This window comes from Talpa europaea, assembly GCF_964194135.1.
Source record: "Talpa europaea genome assembly, chromosome: 10".
Classification (NCBI taxonomy): domain Eukaryota; kingdom Metazoa; phylum Chordata; class Mammalia; order Eulipotyphla; family Talpidae; genus Talpa; species Talpa europaea.
The window spans coordinates 64,680,719-64,695,258 of NC_140077.1; the positions used below are offsets into that span (position 1 = coordinate 64,680,719).

The window sequence follows — 14,540 nt, forward strand, 5'->3', positions numbered from 1 at the left end:
GCCGGTTCAATCCCCACCAGCGAGAATCCCACATGGCAAGCAGACCTCTCCTGTCTCGCCCACTGCTCCCCTCAACAGTGTACTTCGTCAGTCTGCCTGTTCTGTTCCCAGCTCTGTCTCTGGTGAATCCTCTCACCCTCCCGCACATCTGGCCTGTACCCCGGCTCTTGTATAAATAAAATAAATCTTTAAAAAAAAAAATCACTGAGCCAGTCCACATTTGGGAATGTGTGAATTAAATAACCATCTCCTGAAGAGAATCTGTGGGCTTAAGTTCAAACCACCACAGTAAATTGGGAAATATTTTGGGGAAGATACTTGAGGATATGCATTTCTCTTTAAACTTCTGTCCAACTAAACTAATCATCAATTGGGGGAAGGGATGTCTCTGCTTCTAGAAGTTACTATGGTTCTCACAGGGATTTTCTATTACCCTCATTCTTTCCACTTTCAATAACGAGAATTCTATAAAGAACATCTGTTCTTCTTTCTTCATGTTTTATTTATTCAATCATTGACCCATCAATCAATGTGGACTCATAGATGCTTATTGCAATCACTGGGTTCATCCAATAATATCACCCTTTATTTTGATGTTCAAATTATTCCATCTTTGGACAATGGGAGTCCTTTCAGGCTGGCTCCTTTGTCTTTGTGACATGTTTACATACTTTTTCTTTTTTTTTTTTTTTTTAAGCACAATCTTATTTTCTGGTGCTACAAGGTGCCCCAGGTTTACCTTGCATTTTTCCCTGCCTCAACCCTCCCTAGAATCAATCATTTCCCTCTGGAGCCCTCATTCCTTTTATTGAAGAATGATATTTAGAAAACAAAATCTGGGCAGTGGGCGTGCTTCTTGCTACTGGGGTACAAAGCAGATTTTAAAAAGCAACTGCACACTGTGAGAATAGTGCAGATGAAAGAACTGTTATAAATGCCAACTGATCCTACACAATGCTTCCACCTTACCCAATGTCCTTATCTGGCATAGCTAAATAACATGGTTGCAAGGCCAGCAGGGCTGAGAGCTCAGGCAGGTACTATACCTCTGCAGCCCAGCTCAGCAGAGTCTGAAACATAAGTAAGTATCTCATAGGTATTTTTTATGAAGATAAATGGACTCCAACAGTTCTCATAAACGTAAAAAGCGATCACTGTGACCTAGACAAATGCCCAAAGCTAGAGACAGGTTGCTTTCTAAAAGGCTGGGTTTTGAGGGTGAAATCTTATTTTGAGGAGCATATACATTTAGAGTATCATTTTTACATATAGCTCTTAAAAATGAAACTATATGTTCCCAATAAATAACAATTAGGTAGTGGTCAGATGCCAATCATTATCACATAGTAGCAACTGCAGAGTCACTTTCCTTTCTGCGCTGAAGGTTGGCCCTGGATTAATGGTGTATTGAATAACTGGGCAGCTGGCAGGTGAGCAGCAGATGCTTGTGCTCACCTGCTTGTATTGCAGGAACACATGGAGGCTTAACTAACGCCTGTACAGAGGAAGAGCCAAGGCCCCACTATGAGTGCTGCTAGATGTTTATGTCTTTCCTGATCAGTTCTGAAAATTCATGAGTAACATATACACACAAAGACATTTCTTTCTCACCTTTCATGCTTTAGGAGGGAAAAGGTGGGAAGTAAATTCAACAGGTACCTATTTATTGGTTTAACCTAAGTACCACACTCAGATCAAAAACACATTAATTCATTCAAAATTATGTGGAAGAGTACAGTGTGTGTGTATAAGAGAAAATCAACCTCCAGGGCAATTTGATTTCCTCTGATGACTCAGCAACATAAAAACAGAGCTCAGGAGAGAATGAGAGGTGAGACATCTAGCTTCAGAAAGGTATTCGATTCAGTTTATAGCTATTCCCATTAGAAGGTTGGCAAAATACTATAGATTCTTAAATGTCTAGCAGTTGGCGGGCTCAAATTTCTTCTTGCCTGCTCTCCTTCTAAGAACCAGAGAATATTAATGGGTACCTCAACTGTTCAGCACAAAATAGCTGCCAAATAAACACTGAGTGGATGAATGGAGTGAATTAATGAACAGTTCAGCCAGCGGTCAACCCCACTATAACCCTAAGGGGTTCTGGGATATATGTGAGACCCTCTGAGCATGGGGCTCCCTCTCTCCTGTATCTTGCATCCCTAAAGGGACAAGTTTTGTCCATCCATAGAAACTGTCTGCCTGCACCCTGGTCTTTCCTCCTCACTCCAGTCCTGACCCCCACTGCCAGCAGAGGGAGGTTCCAGAATCTCACACTGCCCTCCCTTGCCAACTCCATGACTCCCAGGCAAAAAAAAAAAAAGCAAACAAATAATTTCCTGACTATTGTGTGGGAGTGTAAAGCGTTCTACAAAGGACTTATAGGACAAAAGTCTTCTATGAAGCAGCATCTCAGAGTCCCTGGGGTGATTAAAAAAAAATTAAGGATCCATTTTTAGACAAAAGAAAAAAAAGCTACTAGAAGTATCTGAAGATTGGTTTTCCACTGGCAAGAACAAATTGATAGAATTAGTGTACAAAAGACTCCTGGCAAGGAATGAACCCCTTTCTACTAATTGACTTTTATTAATACTAAATTTAGTAATCTTAAGAATTATCCATCAGTAATCTACATATTTACCTATACAATTAATTAATCAAAATTTTGTGGAGCTCAAATATTTAAACATGATAGCAAATATAATCCAATTCTTCTAAGCAATTAATTAAAATATGGGTCTAGTATTTCAACTCTCTTAAATTTCAAATACCTTATAAATCAACACACAGACCAATACAATGCTGCTAAAATGTACCAGAATCAATAAGGGACTGATCACAAAGATCTACAAAGAGTTCACATGATTCAACAAAAACAAAGTAAACAATCTGTCAAAAAAAGGGCAAAAGAGCTAAAATGATACTTCTCCAAAGAGGAAGTACAAATGGTCAACAGGCATATAAAAAAATGTTCAACATCACTGGTAATCAGGGAAACAAAAATCAAAACCACAATGAGATACCACCTTTCACCAGTGAGAATGGCACATATTAAAAAAACAGGAAACAACAAATGTTGGCAAGGATGTGGAGAAAAAGGAACCCTGCTACACGGCTGGTGGAAATGCAAAATGGTCCAACCACTATGGAAAGCTGTGTGGAAGTTCCTCAAACTACTAAAAATGGAACTTCCATGTGACCCAGCAATTCCACTCCTAGGGATCTACCCAAAGGACACAAAAACATTAATTCAAGAGGATACTTACACCCCTATGTTTACTGCAGTACTATTAGCAATAGGTAAGATACTGAAACAAGCCAAATATCCCAAAATAGATGACTAGATCAAGATGTAGTACATACACACAATGGAATATTACTCAGCAAAAAAAAAAAAAAAAAAAAAAACAAAAACTCATGCCATTTGCAGCAACACGGATGGAGCTGGAAGGGATTATGCCCAGTGAAATAAGCCAGAAAGAAAAAGAAAAGTATCATATGGTTTCACTTATAGGAGGAATGTAGGGGAACCAAATAGGGGATCAGGAAAAAAAAACTAATTATAATAAATTAAGAAACAAAATTAACAGGTAATATAAATCAGAGACACTCTGCAAGGGAAGGGGAGGGAGAGGGATCAAAACAGGGGAGGGAAGAACACAAGGGACTACGGTGATGGTGCACGGGTGAACTGGTGATGGGAATTATTTGGGGAAGACACCTGAGAAGAGAAAGCACACATTGTACAAAAATGAAGAAAGATGTAAAGTATATATAAAATATAAATAAATAAAATGTATCAGTAAGTATCCTTATACCAAAACTGGTCCAACACTGCCTATACCAAGCATTTAATGTTTCTTCTTTGCTGTCTCTATCTGAATATCTTTTAACTTTTATTCCTATTCTTATGTTTGCCTCACTAGGACTGGGGAAACTGTAGTATTTTTATACTACCCCAGAGTTTCAATTATTTTTCTGTCTTGCTAGGGACCTGATCCTCTTAATCAGGGCTGGTTCCAGCTGAGATGCTCTGTACATTCAGGGTCTGAGGACATTTGTGTCACGGGACTTTTGACTCTTTAGGTTTCATACAGATTTTTGTATTCTGTAACTTTCCCAGATGTGATGCAGCCCTTCAACAAGTCACCCATAGGTACTGACCTGCGATCCTGACATTCTGGCCTGACCTGATGGCATCACTGGAAATGTTCACAGCCTTGAGTAGAGACACTTCATAATGGGCGGGACTGCTGGGGTGTGGAGCCCCTCATTTTGAGGAACAGGTTCCTTGCAGCAAACTCTTTGTGGAGCCCTTGGACAACCCAGAATCGTTAACTGGGTGCTCTGTGGAATCCCCCAACCCATCACCTGCAGGGAACCCTTCCTACCTGGTCATTCTCCAAGATGAGGCCTGATCCCACTGCAGGTACTGGGCCTCTTTCTAGATGGTGTGGCTCTTTTGTGCTTATACAAGATAAATAACTACTTCACAAATACATGATGGAAAACACACACATATATATATTTACAATATGGATAATATAAGTGTGTGTGTGTAAGTGTGTGTGTGTGTGTGTGTGTATCCTAGAATATCTGTCCTGCTTTGGTAATAATTATCTTTACTTTTATATAAACTTTGCTCTTTTTGGAGAATCATGTGAACTCAATTTTGTAGTCTAAAACTTGTCTCAGTTAAGCAAAATAGTAAGAATATTGTATTAACATTCAAAATCTGATCATTTCTCCCCTAGGAGATCCTTTAAACCAATTCTTGATCCTCTCAGCCTGCTTCAGATATTTGAAAAATATGACAGCTTCCTGGCAATAAGTTGCTTCAGGTGCTTCAGGAGATCAGCAATCATCCAAGGAGCCCAGGATCCTTTTAGCAGAGTTCCCTTCAGGGACCAAAATCTTGGCATTAGAGCCTCCTTGAGCACCTATAATGGGTAGGAGTGATGCTCCTTTTCTTCTTAAACCCTTGTAGTTGGCAGAGCTAGAAATACATACATTAAGGTCACATGTTTTACACCGATCTTCTCAACAGTGTTCAGCTTCATAAACTATTTTCTCCACACAGAGAGAAAACAGAGAATAGCACTTCCTTTATATTATTAAAGTTCAATTCATCATGCAAGTACCACAATAATAAACTTACCAGACTTGTCTTTCTGAATAGCTTTATCCTCAAAGTAGCAGAACATGACCTGGAAGCGGTCAGGATCTGTTGAACGTAGTACCCTAACAAGGAGAACAACTTTGAGTAAAGTTTGAAAATTCCAGGTCTTTTCCTATCACAGATTTGATACTGCCCACAACTGTGACGTCATGAGAAATAGATGCACTATGTCACTCCAAAGGGGCAAATGCTGATATGGGCTTTCTGGAGGGCAGTTGTCCACCATCTGTCATAATATTCCCACACAGTTCCACGCAGCAACCCACATTAAGGATTACACACATAAGACTCTTCTAACCTCACTGGCTGAATATCCAGTAACAGAAGATGGATCTGCTAGACCTAAGTATATGTACCATTTGCGGGCACATCACACAGTCACCAAACGAGAGTTAGCTCTATGTGCTATACAGAAAAATACGATTACTGCTAGGTGAAAAAAAGAATGGTACAGAAGATACAGGTATAGCATGACCCCACTGATAGTTTTCCTAAAGGACTCAATGTGCCTTGTATATGTTGAGGATATATATGCTTGCATATGCATAGAAAGTTCTGGAAGGAAAAGTAAGAGACTATCAACATTGGGCATCTCTGACCTTAGGGCTAGGAAAGTGATATTTGTATTTTTCACCTTAAACACCTTATATACCACCCCAGTGTTGTTTTTTTGTTTGTTTGTTTGGTTGGTTTTTTGTTTTATAAATATGGACATTTTTACTTTTATAGTAAAAAATGTCTTTAGCCTTGAAGAAAATGAAAGAAATGCATACTCTTGAGCCATGGCCTCTGTGAAGGGGGGGATGTTCAGGGCTTGGGGGGCTCTGCTAAGACAGTGTGGGCTATTGCTCAGCACAGTGCATTAGGAACTTCTGCACCAACCTCTAAAGGGTTAAGCCTCAGCAGAACAGGCCAGGGGGTACATGCATTTTTGTCTTCCTTTTTTTTTTTTTTTTTAAGACTTATTTATTTACGCATAGAAGAATTGGGGTCTAGGCCAAAGGTTCGGGGGAGTTGGGGGAGAGAGGATTCAACAGAGACAGAGTGGGAAGCAGAACAGGCAGATCTACTGAAATACATTGCTGAGGGGAGCAGCAAGCGAGACCGGAGACAGATAGCATTGCTGCACCATGTGGGTTAGCTCCCTAGCCACGGATCAAATGCATACTGCAGTGGATGGTAAAAGCTTGATAGTGCTGAGACTTTAACCCCTGCACATAGCTTTAATGTAATTTCTCACATTTTCCACTTTGTTGGTTAAAAGCTCTCTCAATAACTAATGGCTGGGATTCTAAACCTTTGAATAAAGGTTTTGGGTTGCTTTTCCAAACTAACAAGAGTACTTTCAGGGGCCTGGCAGGCAGCCCGAATTAGGAATTGAGGTCTGGGAGCTGCCTTTAGACAGACCCTTTGGTCTCTTCTGTCATCCAACTATTCTGTCAAGAAAGAGCCTGTCTTGAGAACCTGAGACTGCCTTTCACAGGCACAGAGGTGGGAGGAGGAGGAGAAGGCAGCCTTGTCTGTAGAAACATGAGGCACACAAGGTTGAGAGGATCTGGGCACATTTGAAAGCTAGCAGTCATACATGCTAGTGGGAACTGTAGGGGATGGTGCTGTAGAGGATCGTGGTAAGATCAGTGGCTTGTTTTCCCTTTATATATTTCCAAGGTTTTATGTAATGTTCTCCTGTGACTTTTGTAACTAAGTGGGAAAAATGAGAAAAGCAAGAAAGTCAAAATTCCCTTGGCTCTATGTGACACTGGAGAAAAGATGTCACTAGTTTTCAAATTCTGCTCTGTTGTGGCTCCCTGGAGCTGCTGAGAGTCAAGGAAAAAGTTCAGGGGTAAAGATTAATTCCCAATTAAGTAAATCAGCCTTAATCTATTTTATATATTGAGCTTCCAAGTAAACTCCCTTTACCACAGAGTTTCATGACATCAAATAAACGTTAAAATAGTGGTGTCTCCAAATAGCCCTCCTTGCAAGAATAACATTTTATTTTTCAAACAATTTGAGAAGGGCATTATTCTAATGATTTACTGCACCAATCTGGTGCACTTAAATAGGCTCAGTGTAATGTGAGCTTTATTGGTGACAGGGAAGTATCAGTCGGTAGCTTAGTGTATTTGGAAGCAACCCAGTGGTGCCATCAGCCTTACCACAGTAGGTTTGGAGCACCCACACTGGCAGCAGCAGACAGCTGGGGTATGAGCATCCTGGATGCTTCTTCCAGCCTTCCTTTACTATAGACAGCCAGGCACAGTGCTGAAAAGTCTTTTTGGACCTCAGCACAAATCAGGGACTATTTTACCCTGGGCAACTTACTTAACTGCTTAGTGTCTCAGTTTCCTCATCTGCAAAATGGGTATGTAATAGAACCTACCTCACAGGTTTGCTAGAGAGCGAATCAATACACACAGTACAGTGCCTGGCATAGCGTAAGTACTCACTCCATGTAAATGCTGGTATTGTCATGATGACAATTACTGATCATAACAATTATTGCAGCTGTTATGTTTGCTGTGGCTACAGATGCTTCCTGAGAGTCAGGCTACCCTGTGGGATTATTCTGAAGCAGGCCCTTTCCAACTTCCCATTTGCTGTCTGTATTCAACTGTTATCCTATTCTCAGTCGGGGTTGGTTCCTAATTAGTGTTCTTGCCCAGTCAAGTAAGCTGAGTTTAAAATCTATTGTGACTGCTTAGAAGCTTACTCTCTATGGAGGTGATAGGGGTGAAAACAGTTTTGAAAACAGGGGTGAAAACAGGTTGTTCTTAGACATGACGTTTGGTGCTCAGGAGGCAGGAGCACATAAGAAAAGAAGAGTGTTTTTGTGTATTTGGTTCTTCTAAATAAAGTTTACATGTCTTGGGAAGAACTGAAAAATGTTCTACGCCTAAAAGACACAAACAATTTAAAATCAGCTCAACTGTAGATGTACAGGGAGGCAAAGACTTGTCTACCTCATATATTCCAGCCGGTAAACAGACAAGAGATAGGTGGACATGGCGAAGTCCAGCTTGTTGATAAGGGCAGACACTTCAGGGGCAGGGTCCAGAAGGTTGATGATGGTGCTTCGGAGTTCACTCAGTTCAGCCTGGAAGATAAGGGATGTTTGAAAGCTCAAGTAGAACATTTTAGGGGAAGACCACCTTCCTCCAGGAGACATGCACCCCAAGGATAAACACATGTCAACAAGGATAACAAAAGGATGTGTTCTTATTGTTCTAGAGATCTTGCAAAACCCCTGCCCTGCATCATCTGTCCTTAGCAGGACATCCTTACAGGGGTGACTGTGTCATTTTTCATCGCTGAATTATACTGGAGAACGGACCGCAGCGGTTCTTTGCTGGGAAAGGTAAGCAGGGGGGACTTGGTGGCTATTTCACAGACCCCCTCATACCACTCTTCCGGCCAGAGTCCTGCAAGAGAGAGCGTATGTGTGAGACTAGCAAGACTGTCCTGCTTTGAGAAGCATTGTCATGCTTCTCATTGGCATCAACATTGACAATCTGTAACAACATCATCCTTTGTTTGAGCCAGTTATCCTAAAACAGGGCATAGAAACGTGTCTGTCACCTAACCTGAGCAAGTTTTCCCTAAGATATGTGGCATTCTTAGAACCCAAACTACATCTGGGAAGTGCATCATCTGTGAATACTTGTAGGAAAGGAACAACTGTATTTCAACTGAATTTGAAGGTGTGCAGCACATTCATCACCAGGTTGAGTTCTACAGCGCCTATTTTTCACTCTGCACTTCTTTCCTAGGACAGCACACATACCCTACCTGACCCCTCCACAGCAAATCCCATCAGTACAGAATACAGCCAAAAATCCCGGAAGAGCTTCTGCAACCGAGGCTTAGCTTCCTTGATGGGTGGCAACCGTCGGGTAAGCTGATGTGCCAAGGGGAGAAGGAGAAAAAGAGGTTAATTGCTCATGCAACTCCAAAATCAACAAAGGTGAAATCAACAAGACTCATTTTCCAACAGCATTCTCCTAGAATCAGACTTGGTAGGAAAAGGCTCACTGAGCAGTGACCAACACTTCTTGGTAAGTTCACCACTTGGTCAACATTGAGGATCAAATATTCTGCTTTAAAGTTGTCTGTACTTCCTAGAGTTCTTCCATAGAAGTGTTCCTTCCACAATCAGAGAGAGGGTGCAGGTGCTAGCTCAAGGTTTGCAACATGCTGTGTGGGAAAAGAGCAGTTTCTCCTTGAAAGCTACCAAAACATTGTGCCCTTAGGGAGTCAATCACTCAGAGAGACCTAAGAATGTAGGGAGCACTCTGGGAAAGTGCTGAGAGGTAGAAAATGCTGGAGAAGGCAGCAGTGGACAAATGTAGCTCAGGCAGGAAGCAAGAGCCACAAGAGCACAGTTGATAAAAGGTTTTCAGCTTGCCAGTGGCCAAGGATGGTAGGTATAATAACAGGCTGTGGGACTGACTGCCTTTGAAGTGATGTACCTGCCTGGGACGAGGCCCACGTAACAGTGGAAGCATGACAGAGGTTCCTAGGCCACAGTCTTGGGTCAGTGTTCAAGGTCAGGCTTCCAGAATATTTCACTCTCAATGGGATAACAGACCACAAGTGAGTGGGAGACCCAAGGTACTACTGGCACAAGACAAAGTGACTCTCAAAAATCTACCTCTGACTAGGGACTTTCCCCGTGACTGAGATTCTTGGTGTTCTCCTGAGGATATGGGGCTGGAAGTACCCTGTGGGTTTCCCCCTGCTCTGACAATTCCTGGCAACTGTGCCAGCTGAGAATGTGCTAATCCAAAGGGAAGGGAAGCCTACTGTGGAATCATAAAAGGAACTACAAGTGCTCTGAAGTATGCGGAGACAAAAGTCATGGGATGGCTGTGGCTGGTAACTATCCTGTTCAGAGACATTGCTGCACTTCAGGGAAGACAGAAAGGAGGCAGGAGTGTCTAGAAAAGGATCTTTAGATGATGGGGCTCTGGTCTGGCCCCAAGTCAGTAGAGGCAAAAGCTGAAGAAAGGGTTACAAAAGATAACTGACGGGCTTTCTCCTAACAAGATCAAGGTCAGGGGGAAAAGAATGAAATGGGTAAAGAAGACAAAAGATGAAAAAAAAAAAAACAAATGCAAATCATGAATCTCGACTGGATCCTAGATTTTTTGCAAAGCTATCAAAGTAGTCATGAGGAAGTCTGACTTGACCAGAGGATCGATATCTAAGACTGTGCTCTTCCCAATGTAACAGAGACACAAAGCAGAGACAAGACCCTTCCTCTTAAGAGACAGTGGCTCCTGTGCCCAGTGTTGAAGTGTCACACACTTTCAAACACTTCAGGAAGAGACTCTCCTCCCCCAAAACATGCAGGCGGAAGTATGCACAAATGGCAAAAACCGTTTTATCTAAGAAGGTAGTATTTGAATATCCTTTATTCAATTCTTCCATATATTTAAAAATCTCAAAATAAAAAGTTAGAAAAGATATCTATGAGGCAACACTATTTGAACCTGGAAAAGAAGCAATGGAGTATGTGTGACAGAGGGGTCCGCTTTACCATGGGGACCCAAATCATGTACCTTTAATGAAGAATAGGTCCAAAACTGTGAAAAGTGGCAAGAAGGGCTAAAATCTAGTTTTTTCAGTAATGGGTTACCTGACCAGAAATCCAAATATACAGGAAACATTATTGGTTTTGGTTTGAAAATAACAAAAGTTGCGTAATCATAGAAAAGAAATTCCAATAAAGTATATAGAGCATAATAAATGAAAGCTTTCCACCTCCTCCTGTTTCCAATGTTAAAAGCTGGCTGCCTCTCCTTCCTGATCCTTTCTGTCAATAAAAATGTACACTATGGAAGTGGTAATAGCTAATGTTTACAGAGTATTGATTGTTCTGAGCACCAGTCTATGTGCTTTCCATACAGTTAACATGTTATTGAATTTTCACAATGACTATACAGTTGGTATAACCATTGCCCTCCTATCAGAGGAGAGAACACACAGAGAACAGGAGGTAGGGATTGGAGTGTGACTTCAGCTGGGGGGTTAGTGGTAAGAGAGTAGTAGCCAAGTGACTGTTTGGATGGAAGATGCTCCTGTAGAAAGAACAGGAAGGGTTAGAGCTCTGACAGGAGCCTGGGCTCAGGATGTGTGAGAAGAGAGGATGGAGGCATCTGGCCAGGAGCAAATTGTGTAGGGCTTAGCAGACCCCACAGAGGAAGAAACAGTGTCTTCAAGCTGGCCTGAAGGCACACATGCTGAAGACTTAGTATCGAGAAGGAATAATGAAGGTTCTGGAAAAAAAAGCTGGTCAAACCTATTGAATATTAACCAAAGTCACATCCAACTACACCTTCTAGACCCTGAAGTCAATGAATAGCCCTTTGTATGCCGTAAGTTCTAAATCCAAGAAACACACATGCTCTCTACAGGCCCCTCACACACCCATAGATTCTGAGTCACACTCACTTAGAAAGGGTATCTGGGTGACACTACCAAACACACTTTGGTGCACTGAAATCAGGGAGCAGAGCTCTGTGGTAATTTGCTTTCCAGACAACCCAGAGTACTCATATAATTTTTTTTTTAAAGATTTATTTATTTATTTATTTATACAAGCACTGGGTACAGTCAGAAGTGTGGGTGGGTGAGAGAATTCACCAGAGCCAGATCGGGGAGCAGAGCAGGCAGAAGGACCGAAGTACACTGCTGAGGGGAGCAGCGGGCGGCAGGAGAGGTCTGCGCGCCATGTGGGACCCTCCTCTGGTGGCCAGGGAGCAGCCGGGGATCGAACCGGCGCTGCAGAGGCTGCGGGCAGCTTCGCAACCCAGCGCTCAACCGCTGCGCCACCGGGGAGGCCCTCATATAATTTTTTTAATTACAAAATTAAGACTTTAAAAAAAAAAAGATTTATTTATTTATTTATACAAGCACTGAATACAGTCAGAAGCGTGGGAGGGTGAGAGAATTCACCAGAGCCAGAGCAGGAAACAGAACAGGCAGATTGACGAAGAAATACATTGCTGAGAGGAGCAGCGGGCGCTGCAGGAGAGGTCTGTTGCGCCATGTGGGACCCTCGCCAGCGGCCAGGGATTGAACCGGCGCTGCAGAGGCTGCGGGCAGCTTCGCAGCCCAGCGCTCAACCGCTGCGCCTCCAGGAGAGGCCCAAATTTAAGACAATTTTTAAAAAAAGATCATAGCACCACAGATCCCTATAGGTCTAAGTGGACCTGTGCTTTAGTTACACTGCTAAGTAACACCGTCCATCTCACAAAGGAGCTGGACTGCAAATTCTGGCAGAGAATACAGAGATCCCTGACTAGAGAAAGGGCAATGCCCAGGTCTCTTTATGCTATAAATCATTAATCTTATACTCCCCCTCCATTTTTCACTGAGAAACAAGCTCACAGACACTGGTTCAGTAGCTGAACCAGCTGCATTAGCCCTGAAGACCAGGCTGAGGCCAGATATTACAATCATCCAAGAGGGAAAAAACATAGTTGGAGGGCAGATGAGCAGCCTCAACTTTCAGGGCAGCATTAGCTTTCACAGATGCAGCCCAGCCCTAGAAGTCCGAGGAAGATCTTGGTTATTTAGTAGCTTTGTCAAGGGCTGTTCCTGTAAGCACACTGACACAACAGTCATGCATCCAAAACATCACTTACACCAGAAGTAGAGCCAACAAATCACAAATCACCCAGTAATGTTTACATACACAGCTGGGATTTGTGCTGACAAAGCTAGTTGAGTGGTGTTTGATTTGGGATATATTTACTTTGAAAAATACACAACAGCCCAGCACCAAAGTTCACATTGAAACCCACTGGTGACCTTGGCTGATTTCATCTCTGCAGCACCACTTCTCTGAAGCACAGAGGTAAGTTTTGTTTCTAACATTTCTACTGATAAAAAATACTGATTTTTGGTTGTCAGCGATAGGTAACTGGCACCATTTCTCTATCAAACTACAAATTCAAAGTTTTCATTATCTTAGAAATGGAAAAATGTTTATTTTTTAATCTGCCTATGGAAAAAAAATCTGTCAGTTATATTATGGGGATAATTTACAAAACTGGAATAGAAAAGTACTGTACCTAATGCTAGCCTATTTGAATTAATAACTGTACTGGAATGATATATGAGAATATCCTTGTTCTTAGGCATTTCCCCTATCAGAAAAAAATGTGTATGCCTGTGCACAAACATACGCATATGTGTGGAGAGATAAGAGAAAGATAAAGCAACTTGTCCAAAATATAAAAACTTGATGAATCTGGGAAAGGGTATATAAGGACCACTCTCTATATTATGCTCTCAACACTTCTATACCTTTGAAGTTTTTACAAAAGAAAAAGTTTTTTAAAATTCTATGCAGCTAGTTCTCTCCCATTATATCTGCTCTCTTTGGGCCTGGAAACAATAGCCAGGAGTGGCAAGGCAATCCAGATGTTACATTCTGTTACAAAAATTCCAAACTCAATGGATCCATGCAATGACTATAAGAAAGCATCACACAGAAATTCAACATATATGATACATGAAATCATATATGACTGATTTACCTTAAAAAACAACACTTTCTCTTCAAAGGAAAATTTAAATGCAACCCAGTCATAGTTTTTAAATGTCTTATATAACTTTGTTATACGAAAGGGCAAAACAATGAGAGGATATACCTTTTAGATCCTGGATTTCAACCCACAGAAAATATCAGAGATCTTTTCTTCTTGCTCTGATAAGGAATAATGAACTCTATTTTTGGCTTTTCATTGTATAATGTAGGAAGTGTATAAGAAGCTTCCAAATATACTATCTAAAAACAGGATATACTAGTCGGATATATATCTGGATATAGATGTACTATCTGGAGGAATGTTTTTATCTGTCACCCTATCTGGTCTCACTGTTTTACTGGGATCTTATTTAAGTTTATTTTTAACCTTATTTTTACCAGAGGACGATACCTTTAAGTATGGCCTAGCAAGGAGACTTCCATCAAATTGTCACTCTGTTCCTTTCTAGCTTTTTAAAGTGTATTGCCATCAACACCCATGTCTGATTCTATTGGGAAGCTGGGCCCAACTCTATTGCAGCCACACACATACTGTTTGACACTTGTGTGAGGTACTGAGCATGAGGTTCAGTGGTGCTGAGAGGGGCATGGGAAAAAAGAACAGACATTTTCAGTCAAAAACTGTAATTTATATTCTCCAAAATGTGTAATTCAAAAGTCTCTCAGTTTTGAGTAGAATATTTCAACTGATTATTTTAACTGTACTGTAGGGGAACACTAAAGGAAGAAGGCTGGGGGCAGGGAAACTAGTCCTGGGACTCGTGACCTGGGGAAATCTGGGGGTTTCCAACTTGGATCTAATCTAGC

At 41.5% G+C, this 14,540-nt stretch overlaps 1 protein-coding gene across 3 annotated transcripts in view; it reads right to left on the minus strand.

Moving 5' to 3' along the window:
- PI4KA (phosphatidylinositol 4-kinase alpha) overlaps positions 1 to 14,540 on the minus strand; it is a gene marked incomplete at its 5' end in the record, with an annotated part of 146,792 nt that overhangs the window by 38,943 nt on the left and 93,309 nt on the right. For all 3 annotated transcript variants that reach the window (XM_084245811.1, XM_084245812.1, XM_084245813.1), the window contains 4 exons: positions 5,156 to 5,238; positions 8,140 to 8,273; positions 8,462 to 8,598; positions 8,966 to 9,074. In XM_084245811.1, coding sequence (XP_084101937.1) covers positions 5,156 to 5,238; positions 8,140 to 8,273; positions 8,462 to 8,598; positions 8,966 to 9,074 — 463 coding nt within the window. The remainder of the gene's footprint in view (positions 1 to 5,155; positions 5,239 to 8,139; positions 8,274 to 8,461; positions 8,599 to 8,965; positions 9,075 to 14,540) is intronic.